This window comes from Rhipicephalus microplus, chromosome 3 (genome assembly GCF_043290135.1).
Source record: "Rhipicephalus microplus isolate Deutch F79 chromosome 3, USDA_Rmic, whole genome shotgun sequence".
Classification (NCBI taxonomy): domain Eukaryota; kingdom Metazoa; phylum Arthropoda; class Arachnida; order Ixodida; family Ixodidae; genus Rhipicephalus; species Rhipicephalus microplus.
Genome location: NC_134702.1, coordinates 255,289,660 through 255,311,794, shown reverse-complemented (window position 1 = coordinate 255,311,794; position 22,135 = coordinate 255,289,660). Strand labels below are relative to the sequence as shown.

The 22,135-nt window shown below is 48.1% G+C and overlaps 1 protein-coding gene across 1 annotated transcript in view; it reads right to left on the bottom strand.

Moving 5' to 3' along the window:
- The window catches only part of LOC119168610 (neprilysin-1), a 638,470-nt gene that overhangs the window by 41,258 nt on the left and 575,077 nt on the right, over nt 1–22,135 (bottom strand). The window contains exons 21-22 of the mRNA XM_037420008.2: nt 1,467–1,565; nt 922–998 (exon numbers count right to left, since the gene is read on the bottom strand). Of these exons, the coding sequence (XP_037275905.2) occupies nt 922–998; nt 1,467–1,565 (176 nt within the window). The remainder of the gene's footprint in view (nt 1–921; nt 999–1,466; nt 1,566–22,135) is intronic.

The following is a 22,135-nucleotide window of genomic DNA, read 5'->3' as shown; positions in this document are numbered from 1 at the left end:
TCCGGGAGCAAATGTGCCATGGTTGTCACTGGGTTCCGCACTGAGTCAGCATCGCAGAGCTCCTGTCGTATAGTCAGCGCTGAAGGGCTAGCGACGCCGGGCTAGCGTCGGCATAAGCGTTTTCGGTGGGTCGCATAAACTCGTCGCCACTGTTACCTTGGCGGCAGAGACGCCGCCGGAGACATACTAGTCGGCGTCACCAGGCAGAAGACCACGTTTAGTGACCACTTGAAACTTATATCATGAAAAAGGGGAAGGGCGCACAGGGAACAAAGAAAGAGAGAAGACGCATGCACGTGATGTTTTGCGTCCACTTCGGCAACCGCTGGCGTTGCAACAAGATGATATACCGATCTTCACAGGAATCAACCCTGCAGGCTATCTCGGCATAGAAATTTTGTGTCAGTACTCCTTTAAGTCAGCACACTCAAAACTTTTTAAACAGGTCGCGGGATCGAATGCCAGCTGTGCCAGCTGCATTTTCGATGGAGGCGGAAATGCTGTAGGCCCGTGAGCTCAGAGTTGGGTGCACGTTAAGGAACTATTGGTGGTCGAAATTTCCAGAGTCTTGGACTACGACGTCTCTCTTAATCACATGATGGTTTTGGGAGGTTAAACCCTACATAATGATCAATCAATCAATCAATCAATCAATCAAAAATTTTAAAGAGAGAGAGGTGCTGTCCCGCGTCATCCTTTCTACCACGTGTGCGTCCTACGTCGATTTTGTTTACATGTGGCACTCAAAATATTTACAATATTTGCTTATGATGTTTTACAAAAAAATTATTTCTTTTTAAAGGGCCTAAGGCATGAGAATATACACTTCGTCAGGCATGCAAACGCACACCAAACGCCTGCGACAAGGTTTGGGTTGCCAAACACAATCTGAATCTGCGTAATAAACAAGACTTCACTGACCGAAACCTGGCTGGACTCGCCCTTCCTTCCAGGACCATGTCACGAAGTGCCATTTTGTCCATGTTCTCGCAGAGGCCCTATTCGACCAAGAGAAGACAAGTAGGGCGGTGACGGTGATAACCACATTCACAGATCACAAGCACGGTAAACATAGTATCGTTAAAAAAATGCTACTCAAGTAATTATGCTTCAACCTTTCTGCATAACGAGTCCAAAATGAGTGTAGTTCAGCACCGAGGGAGACTTTCGTACTCCGGCCCACTGTATGTGAGACCAGGCTTGTCACGTGTCGCAAATTGTAGTGATGTGCATATTAAACCAGGACACATATTGAGAAAAAAGGCTTGCTCATATCATATGGTTAAGTAGCGCACATTTTTACAGGGACAAGAAAGACGTGACACACACGACGCTCTTGTCCATGTTATCTATGTTATCTATGTAAAAAAAACGTGCGCTACTTTACCGTACGATGTAACGGTCAGTCACCTACTAGGTCAGCTCTCAGCTTTACTCATTGATGTCAAGCAATTCGAAGAACGTACCAGTGCGTAGGACAGGAAGAAGACCTGGTTGAAGGCGGTGCCGTCAATATGGTGGATGGTGTGCTCCTTGAGGGAGCTGGCGTGAGCCTCACGGTATGCCTGAATCATAGTTGTACGTATACGCGTGATAAGTAGAAAGGCGAAGTGCGAAAAAGAAAAACCAGAAAAATGTTCCTCAAAAAAAACACTTTTTTTCTGTCTTTTACGGCGCAGATGAAAAATAAGCCAAAATTTTCCTGGAGTAAAACGTACAAAAATAAGCCTTCACTTGAAGGCGAAACCACACACATGATACCAAAACAGCAAACGACGGCTCAACACTCGCCATCGCCATCACGAAAAGTCAGCTCTAGCGTTAGCTTAGCTGGAGTGATAACATAGCTTCGTCGTTCTGGTGGGGTCATGTTGGGGGCGGTTTCTGATGTTTTGCTACCCGTTATTGTTCAGATTTGACTTTCCCAAGCACACTTCAGCGAACTGTGGCAGAAGTCCGATCATGAAGCGGCGTGCAAGCAGATTCTGCAATCATTGGGCCATTAGCCGACGTGTGAATGCACTTTACGGTCGAGGAGACTATTAGTGGGAAATGGGGACTCGCTGTTTGTAAGCACTGCAACAGCAGCTACGATCTTTAGGGGGACAAATTAGTAACATGATAAAAATGCTTCAGATGGAGCTAATGATACTGACTCTGAATAAGAGATTGAGCACAATATTTTTACCATTTTTATCAATGTTCGCCTAGTCGAAACCATTACGAAATACACACTTCGGGGTTATTCATTCTAACTGCCGTGACAATTCTAGAAAGCCGCACTCATTCACAGAGCTAAATGGATTTATGGCGATACTTCTGACCTGCTTCTGATCTGTTAAGTGCCATGTTCACTTGTTGAAAAAGAGAAAGCGTTTCAGTTTTGTTATTTATACAATGAAAGTTATACAATGAATGATACTTGACAATAAACTATTTCTCTCTCGTAAAAAAATTTTTTATATTTTTTTTCAAAGTTTCAGAAAAAACGTGATAAACAGTTTTTCTTATAGATCATATTCCCGGAAATTTCGCATCTGTAGTACCAGTAATGATATGCATTACCTTTTTTTTGTCATTTTATAATGTAATTCATTACTATGCCAGCTCTACCGTTCTGGGTAATAAAGTTACTCTGAAACATGTGATAACCGGTAATCACTTTTTCCGAATATTAAAGTGCAACCAATCTACGGCAGTTGTAACCACGAAACATATGTGACCACTTTATAAAGACCCTCGTCCTGTCATACAATAGGCCTCCATAGAGCCTCTTTTTTAACACAAAGGTTTTTTTTTTTTGATGTAGTTCACCCAGTTTTCGCTGACGCATTCCCGTCACAAATATGAGGTTGTTAACGACAAGCCAACGTGTTAACGGCGTGCCATTTATATAAACCGCGTACTCCTGGTAGTATTCAGAGATCATCAATGTTTGCACGTTCTTGTAAACAGTAGTGAGATGGCACGACGGGCGCTCACTTTAAGGACGTCGTGCCGCGCCACCCTCCATGTCGCTATGGTCACTCATTATCCCTTCGCGCGGTTAAAGTGCGCATAGATGAACCTTATTAGCGTGTTGAATTTGCCTGGTTGGTACATACTGACGAAGGAAGAGGCAACAGCGCTGGTACAGGACACAGACGAGAAGACACAAACACGGCGCTGACTAACAACCAAGTGTTATTGCGTTTACATGTCAATATATAGAGGAAAATACAATCAGTGAAAGTATCAAGGAACAGATATCACTGAAACATGCCGAATGACATGTTTGAGAGATACTTCAATTCATTTTTTTGAAGCAATAGTGAATCCACCCTGACACAACGCTCTCAACTTTTACTGTATGCAAAAAGCCTCTAAAATTTTTCGTTGGCATTGTTCTGCGTAAGTGCCTAGAATCTGGCAATCTTTGAAGATTGGTTCACAATCAAATTTTTTTTGCAATGATCTGCAAGATGGCTGCTCACAAACCCTTTGAGCGAGTAAGCATGTTCCCGTAACCTATAATTTATGCATCTGCTTGTTTCGTCAATGTAACATCTTCCGCAAGGGAGGGGAATAAAATGAACAACGTTCCTCTAGCATTTAACAAAAGGAAGCTTCTACAATGGTTTTCTGCCTGATCATCATTAGTCTTATTGCAGAGACTAGATAGCTTATGACGTGTGCTTATGACGCTTATAGATAGCTTATGACGTGAGTGGGCTCGGCAGCTGTTCTGCGAGAGTGACCACTAATCCTCTGCACTTCACCATGCAGGTTATTCTACATGCCTTCGCTCTGATGCTCTTTCCTGCTCTGCCTGGATCATCAACGTGCGAATCACTGGTGCCCGCGCTCCCGTCTTGTGGACCTGCTCAGATTTCAACATGCGGGACTTGGCTGGACAGTACTCGGGATTCAACGCGGCAAGCCATGCCACTATTTCAGCACTTGGTCCTGGGCACAACTTGGAAGGCCCCATCTTCAACATCAATCGTTCCCCAAGCTATAAAGCCACTTCCCCCGTCGGAATCGCCTTGTGGGCTCGGCAGCTGTTCTACGATAGTGACCACTAATCCTCTGCACTTCACCATGCAGGTTGGTCCTTCATACAGCCTATACGCAAAAAAAATCGAGCAATTACTTCTTACTTCAGCTGCCGAGCCCGCAGCGCCTGTTAGCTACTTGTTGTGAGTGTGGAGCTGTCGTGCGTTCCTTGCTGCTAGTCGCGGGTGATATCGAGTCGAACCCAGGACCCGATAATGCGGCGATTCTCGCCGAGCTGCGTAAGCTAACTGCTGATCAAGCAACTGTCATTACGGAAATTAAAGACATTAAGGCACAACTTGTTACCACGAATAACACTATCGCCGAGCTCGCTGAGCGTCTGGCTTCTGTGGAAGCAAGTTGTGAACACATCGAGCACTTGCGGCAGCAGCTTGGAACCGTACAGGCTGACAACACCGAAACTAAGTATCGTGTTTCTCATTTAGAAAGCCATTTTGATGATGCCGAAAATCGGTCCTGCCGCAACAACCTGATTTTTTATGGTATCCGCGGTTCTTCATCTGAATCTCGTGCACACCTTTAGGAAGCGATCATTCAACTTCGCCCCGAACAACTAAATCTAACAGTCTACAAAAAAAAAAATAAAGAGAGCGCATCGCTCGGGTCACCCTACCTCTGGCCGTAATCGTCCCATCATTGTCAGATCTTGTGCCTTTAAGTCCAAAGAGGCAATCCTTACTAACGCTCGTAAGTTGAAAGGTACCACATACGGCATTGGGGAGGACTTTTCCCAACGGGTACGAAACGCACGTAAACACCTTGTCGCCTTTGCAAAAAAAAAAACAAGTGCGTGCCTTACTCACTTCGATATAAAACGCTACATATCGGCCCACGACGCTTCTTCTTTGATGATGCTTCACAAAGCGTGCAAGAACAACTATAGCTATCTCGTGACGCCCATAAAGTACGCAGCCACCTTACTCGCATACCCCGTGCCACCGTTTCATTCTCAGTTATCTTCACTAACATTCGCAGCTTCCTTCCAAAACGTGAAGTAGTGTCGAATCTGGTGTCATCATTCGATAGTAATGTAATTGTACTAACCGAAATATGGCTTTCCAGTGAAATCGCTGATGCTGAAATTTCGAACAACTTTCCAAACTTTAATATTTTTCGAAAAGACAGGCATGGTGGCAGACGGGGTTGGATAATATTCGCCGTTCATACTGAATTATCTTGTTGCCCTGTCAATATAATAAGTGACCTCGAAATTCTGTGGCTAATCTGCCATACCGAACCTTCATCTATTATTCTTGGCGTGTGCTACAGGCCCCCTACTGATCATTCCGATGTTCCCAGCAAACTTAACAATATTTTGAGTGATTTAGCCAAGTGGCACTCTAATGCATGTGTCTTGCTTTTCGGTGACTTTAATTACCCCAGTATTGATTGGTCTTCTATGCAATTAGATACAGGTAACTCGGAGGCTGCTGAATTTCTGGATTTCTGCCTTAACCATAATCTGACCCAACTGATAAAAGAACGAACTCGTGTCATGGTAGACTTTTCCAACACGCTTGACCTTATTCTGACATCGCATCACAAATTCATGTCATCAATTAGTTACCTTATAGAAATAAGCGACCATAAATGCAATTAATGCCACATTTTCCCTCAAGTCACCTTTTCACCATTCCCCAGCAAAAAAAAAAAATCGCCTCTACAATAGAGTTAACTACTCGGCCATAAACGAGGAACTGCATGAATTCTATCAGTCCTACGAGTCGAAATTTCACCATCACTCTGTGCAACAGAACTGGTCATACTTTCAAGCAAAATGAATGCTTCAGCGGACAAATATTTTCCACCACTATTCATTCTAATCGTCATAGGCCGTGGTATACCAAAACCCTTAAAACACTTGAGAACAAAAAGAAGCGGCTCTTTCGTACCGCGAAGTTTAAACTAAATGTCGACTCGTGGGACAGATACTATCAAGCTGAACCCGCATATCTCGCAGTTGTTCGTATACGTAAACATTCCTTTTTCACTCGGACCTTCCCCAAATGATAACCGATAACCCCCGTAAATTCTGGCAGATCATAAACCCTCAGCCCAACCGCACTATCCATATCCACACGGATCAGGGTGATATTCTTTCAGATTCTGAGTGCGCAAATACATTCAACGCCGCTTTTTCCTCCATTTTCACAGCCGAACCAGACGCCCCCTACCTGAGTGCCCTACTCCTATCATGTCAATAATGCCGGCTATAAATTTCTCGACCAAGGGCGTCGCATCACTGATTGAAAAGCTAAAGGTTTCTTCGTCCGCAGGTGTTGATGACGTCAATTCTAAACTTTTAAAGAACACTAAGCATATTTCTGCCGCAGTCTTAACCTTGTTCTCGCAGTCTCTATCATTAGGCACTCTACCGAACGAATGGAAAGTGGGGAAGGTCGTTCCCGTCTACAAGTCAGGTGACAGAGTTTCACCATTAAACTACCGGCCCATCTCCATAACCAGCATACCATGTAAAATCGTGGAACATATCATCTACACTTACATCATGAACTTCCTCGATTCCAACAGCTTTTTTCCATCATGGTTCTTGCAAGGGTCTGTCCTGTGAGACACAGCTGGCTCTTTTTATTCATAATCTGCATTCCGACATGAACTCTAATATACAGGTAGACGCAATATTCCTTGACTACGCTAAAGCCTTCGACAAGGTACCATATCAACGCTTGCTGTTAAAACTTTCCCACTTAGGTTTGCATCCAGATGTCATAAAATGGGTTAATGAGTTCCTTACTAATCGGTCTCAGTGTGTGCGCATCAATAACATAGCCTATAACCCCGTCCCTGTATCCTCCGACGTCCCCCAGTGTTCCGTGCTGGGTCCCCTATTGTTCCTGATATATATCAATGATCTACAGTTGGAAGTTACTTGCTCTATTCGTATCTTAGCAGATGACTGCGTTCTTTACCAGTCAATAAGAAATAACTCCGACCAGGCTGTGCTGCAGAGCAGTTTATCTAAAATCCTGAATTGGTGCGATCACTGGCTTGTGGTCCTCAATCCCAGTAAATGTAAGTGAATGTCCGTCACGCACTCGCGAAGCCCACTCCTCTATCCGTAAAAAATTGCTAGCACTCCTATTGAATCAGTTAGTACCTTCAAATATCTGGATGTAACTATCTCCAAAGATCTCAATTGGTTTCCGCATGTGTTCAACGTCATCTCATCCAGTAAAAAAACCCTAGGCTTTCTCAGACGTCATTTACGCAGCTCTCCTGCTCACGTTAAACTCATCGCATACAAATCTTTAATTTGACCAAAACTTGAGTACGCGTCCACAATCTGGAATCCTCATCAATCTTATCTCATAGACGCATTAGAAATGGTGCAGAACCACGCCATCAGGTTCATTCACACATCATATTCGTATAACGTTAGTGTATCCTCATTAAAGGCAGCAACTGGCCTGCTCGCCCTTTCTTGTCAACATCGCACTGCCAGCCTATCCCTGTTTCACAAAATGTATTACAGTTCACTCAATCCACCACCCTACATCTCACCGCCTGCTCGCATATCCGTTCGTACAGGTCATTGCTTAAGTGTTGCTCATCCTCAAACCCGTACTCTCACCTTCTCGTCTTCTTTTTTCCCACGCATCATTGTAGAGTGGAACGGCCTTCCCTACGCCATCGTTGCCACCACCAACGCAGATGCTTTCATTGATGCTGTAAAAGTGCACCTCTCATCCTGAATGATCATGTATCATGTATCCTTACTGTAAACCCACCCCTTAAGTAATGCCCCCAATCGGGGCCTTAAAGGAAATAAAGTGAAAGTGCGCTGAAGAGATGACTTTGACACCCAATTTTTGTGAAACTTTCTGTAGACCGCGCGACGGTCTATGAACGTATGGGATGACCACGATGCTTTTCTGAGCGTTTGCTTCTTTTTTGTTTTTTTGGTGATTTTATTTCTGCTTTAATTTGATCAGCTACATCACAAAGTAATGTAAAAAGAAAACCTGCTTTCTGTAGCTTCTGGAGTTGGTTTTCAAGACTTTCATGTATTTTGTGGTGGCGAGATTGTGACAGCACTGCCGACAAACAAGATATTGCGAGGCCTCGTTATACTAACTTGTAATGAGAAGACGTGGAGAAGAGTACAGCTTTCAATGAATGGAGTTCGTACCCCCAGCACACGTGGTCATTGTTAAAGTATATTTGCATGTCCAGAAATTTCAAGGTATTGCTAGTGGGTATTTAAATACTCAAGTTTAGCTCCTCAACTCAGAACGATATGTGTCATAAATGCTCACAACGGAACATTAATCTTTTTCTGTGTATGTTTATACAATACCAAATAGTTGTCCGTGTATCGGAACACCTTAACGGCGCCCTTCGTTTGAATGCTAGCCATGAAGCTTCCGTTGTATCTGGCAAGCAAAAGGTCGCTCAGGATCGGTGCTAGACGTGAGCCCATGCAAACACCTTCACGTTGTATGAAGAATCTGTCGCGATGACAAATGAAAGCGGATTGAAAATGTAATCGTAAAAGTCCTGAAAACTTCACGGCGTGAGTGCCACTTGCGTTTTGAAAGTTGGTGCCCCTGAAACGCTCTATGTACTCGTTGTCTTACTGAAGTACGGTATCGTGCGGTAGCGAGTTATAAAAGTCCTTAACGTCATTTGAAAAGGCGCTTGCTTGCTGTGGATGCTCTTCTTGAAGATGCTTGGAGACTACGTTGAGGCTCCAAATAAGGCACGGACCATCGTTGTTCAGGATTGCGAGAGACTTTTGCAGGAATGTTCCTACTTTTTAATTTATTCATTTGTTTCAATACCATCAGGGCTCGAGGGCATTACAGAGGAGGTGGGTTACATTTTAAACACAGCATAATGAAAAAGCGGAAAATTGGTGGTTACATGGATCAGTGAAAGAAACCAACAAGAAATAGTGCACATTACAAGAACGAAAACAGGTATTAAAGAACTACAAAACTTAACAGTTCTAGTACTAAAAAAACCTAAGACCTAAAACTTATGGCGACAGGTTAGTTATAGCAGCCTGAAACATATAGTTATTAGTAATCTTGACTACAGATCGGGGAAGGTGATTCCAACCTGCTGACGTACGGGGGATGAATGAAGTGTAAAAATGGTTGGTGTGGCATGTGGGAATGCCAGCATTATGACGATTGTCGATGCGAGCGGATACATAAAAAGAAGGGGTAATCAATGCATTCTTAAGGACTGAATTGTCGTAATATATCTTGGGAAACAGGCAAAGGCGAGATATCTCTCTACGTTGTGGGAGCAGAGGTAATGATAAAGTTCTTTTCATGGAAGTGACACTGGAGTCGCGATGGTAATTAGAAAGAATGAAACGAGCAGCCCGAGTCTCGATGGATTCAAGCTGATGAATTCTTGGCTGGGGTCCCACACAGATGCAGCATATTCTATTTAGGAACGGACTAATGATTTATACGGAAGTAATTTTACTGGAAAGGAAGAGAGATGAAAATTACGGCGTATAAAGCCCAGCGTGCGATTAGCATTATTGGTTACATGTGTTACATGCATCTTCCAAGAAAGATCAGAAGTGATGATTACGCCTAGATATTTGTAACATGACACAGGTTCTAGTTAGTATTATTAAGATGATAAGAGGGCAACGTTGTATTGCGACGTGAAACGAGCATGTGCTTGCATTTGTTAGTGTTTAACTCCATGTTCTACGTGTTATTCCCGTCACGAAGACGGTTTATATTTGCTTGAAGAAGATCAACGTCAGGGTCACTGTTAATAACACAGTATATAACACAGTCATCAGCGAACAGGTTTATTGATGAACATAGATTATCAGGTAAGTCGTTTATGTAGATGAAGAAAAGCAAAGGTCCCAGCACAGACCCTTGAGGCACGCCCGATTCAACTGCAGAAGTGATGGATGAGGTGTTATTCACAGAGACAAATTGGGAACGATCAGTGAGAAAAGAGTGAAGCCATCGAAAAACGTTCGGATCAGTGTTAACATTGCCGAGTTTTAAAAGAGGCAGTTGATGAGAAACCTTATCGAACGCTTTTGAGAAGTCTAGGAGTATGCAGTCGACAATAGAACTCCTGTCAAGAATAGAATTTAGGTCAAGTGTGAATGTCAAAAGTTGTGTTTCACATAAAAATGATTTGCGAAATCCATGCTGGTGATCTGTAAAAAATGACTTTGACTGTAGAAAAGAAGCGAGATGAGAGCAAATAACATGTTCCATAACTTTACATGTAATGCATGCGAGTGAAACTGGTGGATAATTATATGGAGAATGCCTATCCCCAGACTTGTGCAAGGAAATCACCTTCCCTACCTTCTAGTCTTCCGGAATGCAACCGGTATGAAGCGATTGCTGATATTATTAGTGAGAATAATGGCACTGTACACTTTAGTACTAATTAAAAACTTTGAATTGATGCCATCTACACCACATGATGATAAAACTTTTAGATTTTTTATGATTTTTACTATACCGGCAGCATCAGAGACAATGGGGTCCATTGTTAGGAAATACAAACTAGCATATGTGGGAGTTACGAAACACACATTTTGTGAAAAAGCAGAAACAAATACAGAGTTTAGAACATTTGCGGATTCATCAAGTTTGATTATGCGATTGTTTACATCTTTAAGGGTGATCGAGGAATTGTCTCTTTTGTTCACTACATTCCAAAATTGCTTAGGGTTGGTAATTAAAAGAGATGGTATTGTAGTATTGAAAAATGAATCCTTGGCATTTTTTAGGGCTTGTTTGTATTCCGTAGCTACGGCCTAACAATAACTCTAACGTTCTTGAGTGCCAGTTACCTTTGCAGAGCTGAAAATGCGTTTTTTTTCTTATTGCGTAGTCGTTTAAGCGACTGACTGAACCATGGTGATTGCAGGTTAAATGTGATGACTATGCGTGGCACCTATTTTTCTACAAGGAATGTTTCTTTGAACAAAGTGCAGTTAGTATTAACGGAGCAATCATAGAAGTTGCGCATGTAATCACTTAAAAAAAGCTGAAAGATCATAATTATAGCATCAAAATCCGCACGCTTATAGTCCTGGATATATTTTTTGTGGTTCCTACTGTGAGGTACTGTGCAGGTGAAAGAAAAATGAAGCAGCAAGTGGTCGCGCAGCCCGTTTAAGTATGATATGGAATGGAAAAGATCAGGCGTAGTGGTGAGCACTAAATCTAAGATGTTAGAGGTGGTAGACGTAATTCTTGTTGCCTGTGTAATTAGCTGGAACAAGTTAAAATCGTTGCACAAATTTAAAAACGTGTCTGCCGCTCCGGAGAAAGGATGACAAGTGACGATTGACCAAACTATATTCGGGAAAGTGAAGTCACCTAGTAAAAAGAGCGGACTATTCGGATACCGCACTGTTAGCACGGAAATGACACCATGAAGCTCATCAACAAAAGTGGATGAACAGGATGGTCGTTGATAACAAGCGCCCAATATCAACTTCTTGGAACACGTTTGTAATTCAACCAAAACAAGCTCCAAAGCACTACTAAAATGAATTGGAAAAGACGAAATCGTGTCTGATTCCGTGATAAGCACACTGCCGCCACACCGAACACCTCTGTCACAACGGTAAATGTTGTAGTGTTTTTTTTGCAATCAAATAATTCACTGTTATCGACCTGCGCAGACAACCAGGTTTCAGTAAGGCAGATTATGTCGGCGTTAGAAGCATCGATAACAGAGCAGAGATCGTCACGTTTTGGAATTGGCGGTCGCATTTTGATAGAGTCGAAATAGCATGGATACTGTGCTATGCCAATATCCGTTAGCGATCGCCAGATGGTCGAAATTTCCGCAATACGGCCACACACATAACGTAGGTCAACCTTACGTCACTCCTTCTCACCCTCACTTCACCTTCCCCCTCGCTATACCGTAATACACATCACATCGATATTCCTTCCTATGTTTTCTTTTATTTTCAGCCCACATTCAATTCTCTTTCCTGCACCCTGTTTGCACTTTAGTATACCTAGCTATGCTTCGCATGTTTTGGCTGCATGACGCCACAAACAGCACGCTTTATTGTACCCTCTCTCTTCCTCTTTTCTCTCACCCACGCTTACATATACCGCCCTTGCTGTGCTTCAATAGAGATCCTTTTGCAGCGCTCTACACCCTCGATCTATCTCTGGCCCTCAACCTCGCTTTCCTTTAACCTCCTTTTCTGTACTACACGACACAGCTCACCTTCGCTCCTCTTTCATGTGCGTATTCATCATCGTCGTCGTCGTCCACCACCACCACCACCACCGTCACCGCCACCGCCGCCGCCACCGCCACCGCTGCCGCCGCCTATTTCCTAGTTTGATTATGCTGATTTCCTAGTTCTGCCAGAATGCACGAGAGACATGATAATCGGAATAGATTTCCTGCTAGATAACGGTGCCATGATAAACCTGCAGAATTCTAGTATTTCTTTTTCGACAAAGCTGGCCATACACGAGGAGACGGGAAGTTCTGCGTTGCGTGTTATCGACGGCGACGTAACCGTGCCACCACGACGCAGCGTCCTGGTTGGCGGAGGGCGCTGCGAGCGCGCAACCGATTAGGACCTGCAGCGTTTCGGCTTCATTGTTTTTCGATCGGAACCCCTGACCACCTCTTCGGACCCTCAAGAAAACCTCTCCACCGTCACCGGAATGTGATCCGGTTCATCTGGGCACCCCATTTCGGCAAGTGGACCCACCTCACAACTTTCACGGGCGACTTACATCTGAACGCCGGAGGCGGCCCCGCTCGGCCTACTGGCTATGGCGCCCCCCCGGAAAAATGGGCGATCGGTCCCACACCACGACCGTCACCGTGGCGGACACCTACACCGGATACGACCCCCACAGCATGATGTGGACTACCATCTCTACCTCGGACAGCAGGCCGGAGCTGCCCCAAACATTTAAGAGCACCGCGCTTGCTGCCGCGGTGGCAAGACGCGAGCGAGCGAGCGACGCGGCAGTGGCGGCGTCCGCCAATGCGGCCTCCCCGACCATGGCTGTCGACGAGGCAGACCGCTCCTCCTCCACACTTCCGTTGCCTGCGCCGCGCTCCGCGGGCCCGCAACAGGGGAGGAGGCGGCCCTCGTGGCAGACTCGGCCTCTGCCGAAGCCGAAGGAAACTGATTTTGTTATTGTTCTGAAAGCACGGACACAACTATCCCTCACCGCTGTTTTCCCCGAGAACGGAGCCGGCAGCGCGCTCATCGCCCACCTCGGAGCGAACGCGAACCGGCTGGTCACAGTCGTGATGGTGCAGGACCAAAACCTTATCCTGGCCTACACCCCACATCCGCTTATTGCGGACAAACTAATTGGTGAACTGACAGTTCCTTCATCCGTCGGACCGGCGCCCCTGTTCGGGTATCTCCGCGCGGACACCCAGGACTCCTGCTACGGAGTGGTGACAGTGCGCAGCTCTGACTCTGAAGCCGAACTTCGCCAACGCTTCTACTGGCCGGAAGGTGAAATACTGCACATCCGGCGTTTGGGCACCTCCAACAAGGTGCGGCTCACTTTTGCAGCAAAGGTGAAGCCCAGGTACGTCACCTATGACGCCCTGCTGATCCCGGTGCCGCCATACAGAAAATCTGTACCAGCCTGCAACCAGTGCGGCTCAGTTGGGCATCGACCCGACGCTTGCCCTGGCCCTAAACCGGACCTCTGTGGTACCTGTGGCAACACAGTGCCACTCATAGATGGTGCTCGCGCACCTCACGAATGCACGCCGAAGTGTGCTCTATGCGCCGGACCCTACGTCACCGGGGACCGGTGCTGTAAGGAACGTTACAGGGCACCACCACCAAAACCATCCACTTTTCTACCGAAGAACCAAACCGGCTCCAAGAAACGCAAACGCCGTCGAACACGGAAGCCAAGCAGGCCGACCACCGGGACTTCACCGCAGGGGGCCCAGCCTCCTGCCACCAAACCTCCTCCTCCACCCCCGCATCCTGGCGCGGGGGCTCCCGGGCCCTCCAAGCGAGGCCCCACCCCGGCCGGACCTCCCGCCGCGAGGTCCACCTCGAGCCAGGGCCCACCTGCCTCCCCTACACCGCACCCGCCGTCACCCGGAATCCAGCCTGCTGCCCAAGGGGATGCCGCATGGGCCGCTCGCGTCCGACAAGGACCCGAGGTGAGCGACTCGAGCGGGGCAGCCTCCCCATCCGGAACCCCCCCTAACCCACCCAAACCTCAAACCTCTTCCGCCCCCACACAGGAACAACTCGAAATTAAACAGCTCCGGGCCCAAGTGGCCTCGTTGACCCGTGCAATGGAGGCACTCGCAAACCGCCCGCCTCCATCTAACTCGACACCTTCCGGGCAGGCGCCGGAAGCGATGGATAGTGCCCCCTCGGAACAAGAGGACACCACGGCACTCCTCGCTCCGATTGAGGCGCGTCTAAATAGCCTGGAGGGCCAGGTGGCCTCCATAGTAACTACTATCGAGGATCGCTTGGCTGCCGCTCTCCAAACCGTATTCGCCAGAATCCCGGGCATGATAGTGGCCCAGCTGCCCTAACTCGCTTCCAGCACCCGTCGTCCCACCCCAAAACTTAAGCGGGTTAATAAACCTCAGACGCCCCGGCCACTTCCCCAAAGGGCTGAGGCTGACAGGCAGCCTACCATTTTGACTGCAACATCAGCAGCAAGCACCGGACTGAGCGGTGGAGCACCTGTGAATCTCTCTGCTCTCCTGAAGGCTACCCAAAATTCTAATACCCGTGATGGCGGGCAACGCCTCTAGATCGCGCCGCGCCCGCGTTAATTCGGACCCTTTCACAATCCTGCAATGGAACTGCCGGGGATTTCGGGCTCACCCTAAGCGGGCTGCTCTCCGGCTCCACTTAGAAACCTATCCCCAATTACCCGCGGTAGTGGCCCTATAGGAACCGGGCGAACACACCGCCCTTACAAACTATACCGCGTATCAAAGGGACGCGCAAACGGCACTTTGCGTGCATCGAGATTACACCGCCAGTTTGGTGGATCTCGAATGTAACCCGGCTTACTCGTATGCTATGGTGACTCTCCTCCCTCTTAGGAAGCAGGACCCATCCATACACATTCTTAACATCTACAGTTCACCCAAACTGCCCAACATAACATACGCCAACATCTTTAGCAAAGCTCACACGGTGGCAGGCAAAGAACCACTAGTCATAGTAGGCGATTTCAATGCCCCCAGCCCTCACTGGAGTTATCGTCGGGAGGAACGACATGGTCGGAAATTGGCGGAACTCATTTCCACCATGGGCCTAACCATCCTTACGGACCCCACACACCGAACCCGCATTGGAAACTCTGTTACCCGAGACAGATGTCCCGATCTCACACTCACCAAAAACATCAAACACGCAGATTGGCTCAATACCGAGGAAACCCTCGGTAGTGACCACTGCATTGTCATTACCACAATCCGGACACACCCCCTTACTCGTCCCCACCAACAAGCGAAACTTCCAGACTGGACCAAATTTCGCTTGGTATACTCCAATCCGACCCCCATAGCTCACCAAGGATACTACACTTGGTCCCAACATCTCGTGAACTCACTCCACAAAATCTAGCAGACGGTTCAACTTTCAGAGGCCACGCCGGCGGTGGACAACCACCTCCTGACTCTCTGGGAGGCTCGGCACAGCCTAGTGCGCCGATGGCGCCGACAGAAACACAACCGACAGCTCAAAATCGCATAGCGGCTCTCACCCTAGAGGCCGACGAGTACGCGGCCCAGCTCGCCGACTCAAACTGGGTAGAGCGCTGCAACACTGCCGCCACACAGATGTCAAGCCGCAACACCTGGCGTCTCTTTAGGGCTCTCATCGACCCTAGCCAAACACGCACAGAAACACAGAAACACCTTCAGCGCGCGCTTCACGCCTATGCGGGTGACGCGGAAAAATTGGCACAGGCTCTCAGAGACAAATATCTCTGTAGCCAACAGGACCCCATCGGACTGGCGTATTCATATGCAGGCACAGAAAACGCCGAGTTGGATCGTTGCTTTCAGCTCCGCCATCTGAACGCGGCCCTGTCCAAAATGAAACGAGGCACAGCGCCAGGTCAGGATCGAGTGACGGTTCGGCTCCTAGCCAACCTCCCTGACTCGGCGTACATTCACCTCCTCGACTACTTCAATCAGATCTGGGAGGGGCGCGAACCCCTACCGCTCGATTGGAAAACGGCCTTAGTAACTTTCATCCCTAAATCAGGCAAATCTGTAAACATCGACAATCTCAGACCAATTTCCCTAACCTCATGCGTAGGGAAACTTATGGAAGCCATGGTCCGGGACAGGCTCTCTGAATACTTAGAGGCCCGACACACTTTTGCAGACACTATGTACGGCTTCCGCCCACATCGCTCTGCTCAGGACATCCTCCTGCAACTCCATCAGGACGTTGTCGAACCGGTCGAACATCCCAGTGACGACAAGGTAGTCCTCGCCTAAGATCTCAAGGGAGCTTTCGATAACGTTACCCATGACATCATCCTTACCAACCTATCACAAACAAACTGTGGGCATAATGCTTTTAGGTACGTCCACCAATTCCTCATAGAACGGCAGACATACCTGCGTATTCAAGACAAGGAGCATGGACCGTACCCCCTCGGTACGCGCGGAACACCACAGGGAGCAGTCCTCTCTCCTCTTCTGTTCAATCTTGCCATGGCTCACCTTCCCTCATTGCTAAACGATGTCCCAGGCGTGAAGCATGCTCTGTACGCCGACGACATCACGCTATGGGCAACTCAGGGTTCCCTTGGTAGCATCGAGACATGCCTGCAACATGCCGCGTCGATAGTTGACAGCTACGCCCGCGGCTGCGGTCTCGAATGCTCACCCACCAAATCGGAATACGTGCATCTTCGCCCCAAACCGAACGACACGACACAAATTGAACTCACCTTGTGTAACAGGGCCATTCCGGAACGCGACGAAATCAGAGTCCTGGGACTCTTCATACACAAACACCGCAAAATTGACACCACTCTGCGCAAACTACGCACTGTGGGGGATCAGGTGGGCCGCATGATCCGCCGGGTTTCGAACAAGCGAGGAGGTCTCAAGAGCCGTGCTGCCCTGCGCCTCGCCAACGCTTTCGTGACCAGCCGGATCCTTTATTCGACACCTTACCTGCGTCTGCGTAAATGCGACGAGAATACACTAGACTGTATACTCCGCAAAATTTACAAACGGGCCCTAGACCTCCCCATCTCAACGTCGAACCAACGTCTCGCAGACCTGGGCATGACAAACACGTACGGGGAACTTAAAGAGGCTCATCTCAATAACCAGTACCTGCGCCTTAGTAGGTCTCAGGATGGGAACAACCTCCTACACCACCTCCACATTTCCAACACCCACAAGGTGGAAGAGCGTACCGCGATCCCCGAGGATTGGCGTGGTGCACTGATCATTCCGCCTCTGCCTCAAAACATGACAAATGGGACTCAAGATGGGCGGCGTACAGCGTGGGCTACAGCCCTACAGCAATGGTATGGCTCACGCCCGGGAGTCTTCTACATGGACGCATCCGGCCCCCACCACGGCGGGTGGTACACGGCCGCTGTGGTTCACTAAAACGTACCTATTCAAAGGCTCACCTTTCGAGCACCGGACATCACACACGCGGAGGAGGTCGCCATAGCCCTCGCCGCAGCGGACCACGCATCTCGGATAATTATTACCGATTCGCGGAGGGCGTGCCAAAATCTCACACGGGGTTGCATCAATGATCGCGCCGCCGAAATCCTTAAGCGATGCTATTATTTAGATCGCCCAAATCCACGCACCGTCATCTGGACTCCTGCTCATACGGGGCTAGTTGGAAACGAGGCTGCAGATGCCTCGGCCCGCGCGCTTAATTACCGGGACCCGCCTCGCCCTCCATCGCCTGATGTTCCAGAACCCAATCCGGCTACCTCTTTCAGAGAAATCACCGCTATGTACAAATCGAACAGGCTCCGCTTCCCACCCCCAGCATCGGGCCTGCCCAAGAAGGACGAGCGCTGGCTCCTCCGTCTCTATACCAATACAGTATTGTGCCCGGCGATACTCAAACATTTCAATCCGGCATTCTCTGGGGAATGCCCGCACTGTTACCATCCGTTCGCGGATACTTTCCATATGGTGTGGGCATGCCCCTCAAATCCGGCGGTCCCGCCACTTCCTTCCCCTTCCCTCCCTACCCGAGAGAGCTGGGAGGCTGCCCTGCTCGGTTGCTCGACCCTAGAGGACCAGCGTGCCCTAGTGGCCCGAGCGCGTGCTGCAGCAGAAGCCACAGGGGTCCCGGACTAGGGACTCCTCCTAGATTTTCTAAGGGGCCGGCCCTTAAAGCCATCCCCAACTCTCTCCTGTCAACTGAGTGAATAAAGTTTACTACCTACCTACCTGGTTGGCGTAAGGAATGACGCATTCGTCGACTCTGAAGAAAATACCGGATGGCAATGTCGAGCTGCTGCTTAAGAAAGGTGTTTGCATAGCTCGAGGCATTATTCGCTTACGTGGTGGGCTTGCCAACTTACTGCTCACTAATTTCGGAAATGAAATTCAGGATGCCGCAAAAGACACTGCCATAGCTTTTCTACACAGCTTTACTGAAGTTACCAACTTATGTGCCATTGCGTCAGAGCCGCCTACTTCGGAAACTACGCATGACCTTGGAACATCAGTTTCAATCAGCCGAAGTCTATCGCCAGCCGAGAGGAAAATCCTGGAAGAACTGATAGATGAATTCGCAGAATGTTTTTTCACCTCATCAAAAGTACGGCGCATGCAGATCGTGAAGCACAGGATGATAACAGAGGAAACAACCAGGCCAATGTATCAACACCCTTACAGAGTTTCGCCGAAAGAACGAGAGGTTATAAAGAGCCAGGTGCAAGAGATGTTGCAGGATGATGTCATTCAGCCATCTAGCAGCCCGTGGACATCGCCGGTATTTCTCGTGAGAAAAAAAGACAACACGTTGAGATTCTGTGTAGACTACCGGAAAATAAACAGCGTAACCAAACGGGATGTATACCCCTTACTGCATATTGATGACACATTGGATCGGCTACGGCACGCCAGATATTTCTCTTCGCTCGACTTAAAAAGCGGATATTGGCAAACCGAAGTGGATGAAAGAGACCGGGAAAAGACCGCTTTCGTAACCCCGGATGGCTTGTACGTGTTTAAAGCACTACCTTTCGGCCTCTCTTGTGCGCCAGCGACATTCCAGCGCATTATAGACAGTGTCCTCACGGGGCTGAAGTGGCAGTCATGCCTAGTCTACTTGGACGATGTTGTGGTATTTTCTGCGACGTTTGACTAACACGTAGAGAGAATGCGGTCAGTGCTTCAGGCTATCCAGTCGGCCGGCTTGACAATCAAACCAGAAAAGTGCCAGTTCGGCTCCGACAAGCTTCGTTTTCTGGGACATGTAATCAGCGTGGAAGGTGTTGGCCCTGACACTGACAAGACTGCGGTGGTCGCAGGATTCCGAAAGCCCAGAGACAAGAAAGAGGTGCGTCGATTTTTGGGCTTATGCGCTTACTACAGAAGATTTGTAAAAAATTTCTCGAAAATCGCCGAACCTCTAAACAAACTCACAAAAGACGAAGAATCATTCGCTTGGGGTGCAGAACAAGAAACAGCTTTTTTTTTATTAAAGCAACGTTTGCAAAGCCCGCCGATCCTTGCCCACTTCGACGAGACCGCTGACACGGAACTCCATACAGACGCAAGCAATATTGGTCTCGGCGCAGTACTCGTACAATGGCAAAATGGAGAAGAAAAAGTGATAGCTTACGCCAGCGGAACCCTCTCAAAAGCCAAAAAAACTATTCCGCGACAGAAAAAGAGTGTTTGGCAGTGATATGGGCTATCAGCAAGTTCAGACCATACCTCTACGGAAGGCCGTTCCGTGCCGTCAGCGACTACCACTCACTTTGCTTGCTGGCGAACTTAAAAGACCCGTCGGGACGTCTTGCCAGATGGAGCCTCCGACTGCAAGAATGCGACATTACTGTTGTATACTGGTCTGGGCGAAAACACAATGATGCCGATTCCTTATCACGCTCGCCACTTGACTCTACTTCTTCAGAAGAAGACGACTCGACACTTTCCTGTGTGATGGAAGCCTCAGATATTGCGGAGCATCAACGAGCCGACGCAGAACTGCTCCCATTGATCGAACACATCGAAGGGCGTTCCGGCCAGGTTCCACGTGTATTTAAGAGAATATTATCTTCATTCTGTCTCCGTGAAAATGTGCTACACAAAAGGAACTTCAGGCATAACAAAGAGAAGTTCTTACTCGTTGTTCCGTTAGCAATGAGACCCGAAATCCCAGAAGCTTGTCATGATGAACCATCGTCTGGTCACTTGGGCGTCAGCCGGACATTTGCCAGAATTCATCAGAAGTGTAGCGAAGTCTCCGAACTCTGAAATGGGTCGAACTCTTGAGTAACTTCTAGTGGGGCTACCCAACAAGGACGCCGCTCGCGCTGAGAGCCCGTGCTTGGCCATGACGGTCGCCATTGTATATTCTCGCTCGTGGCCGGCTAATAAACGCCTTAACAGAAGTATTACTGGCCCAAGCTGCTGGCGTCCGTGCAGCAATATGCGAAGACATGTCGCGAATGTCAAAGGCGCAAAAGACCACCACTGAAGATGGCCGGCCTGCTCCAGCCCATAGAACCGCCTGCTACACCATTTGAACAAGTTGAAATGGATCTTCTTGGACCCTTCCCAATGTCATCATCGGGCAAGAGGTGGATTGTAGTCGCCACCGACTACTTAACATAGTATGCTGAAACCGGCTGCCTTGAGCGAGGAACGGCAGCTGAAGTACCAAGTTTTTCGTGCACAGCATAGTTCTTCAACATGGCGCCCCAAAAGTAGTAATCACCGACCGAGGAGCAGCCTTCACGTCAGAGTTGATGCAATGTTTGATGATAATGACGAACACCAGCCATAGGAAAAGCACTGCGTACCATCCCCAAACGAATGGGTTGACGGAACGCCTAAATCGCACGATCGCTGACATGCTGTCGATGTACGTGGACTTGGAGCATAAAACGTGGGATGAAATCCTGCCTTATGCAACGTTCGCCTATAATACGGCCCTCCAAAAGACCACCCGCGTCACCCCATTTCAGCTTGTCTATGGTCGCATAGTCAATACAACTCTCGACGCCATGCTCCCAGTCGACAATGACCACTACGAGCCATCTGACATTGACGAATTTCTGCAGAAAGCTGAAGGAGCACGCCAGTTGGCAAGGCACCGAATACGTCAACAACAGTTCAAGGATGCAGGCTACTACAACCTGCGCCGCAGAGGAGTCAAGTACCAGCCAGGTGATCAAGTATGAATCTGGACACCAATACGACGCCGCGGCCTGTCAGAAAAGCTCCTTCGACGGTACTTTGGTCCATACAAGGTCCTTCGCCGGCTAAGTGACCTAACTTATGAAGTAATCCATGGCGGACAAGAGCGCTCGAAACGGCAAAACCATGCGGAGGTCGTCCACGTTGTCCGCATTAAGCCATACCACGAAAGAGAATGAAACATCTACCCCCTCGACTATTAACCTTCCGCATTCACGCATCGAGACGATGCGCATTTTGGAGGGGGAGTAATGCCACAGAGATTACTTCTACTAATTATTTTACAAAGAGGACCAACGGGACGCTATGTGAGCGTCTACAGTGCCTCGCAACCAACGAGACGCTGTGTGGGCGTCTGCAGTGCCTGCAACCAACGAGACGCTATGTGGGCGTCTACTGTGCCTCGCGCCTGCTCACGCATCTTGGTCAGAGCAGCGCAAGCCTCTGGTGTACGAGCATGAGCCGAGAAGACTGACGGAGTAATTGTTCAGAAAGGGACACGTAGGCGGAACGCTTTTAGCAGACTCTTCTTTGTGACATAGCTACTTTTCTGGGCACAAGTTGGCCCTCAATAAATCATTCTGTGTGTTCCCCCCTCTTGTACTACGTGACAATATGAATTATTTTTCTATGATGCGTTAAACCTAAGGAAATGTTAGTAAAGAAGTATTTGAGT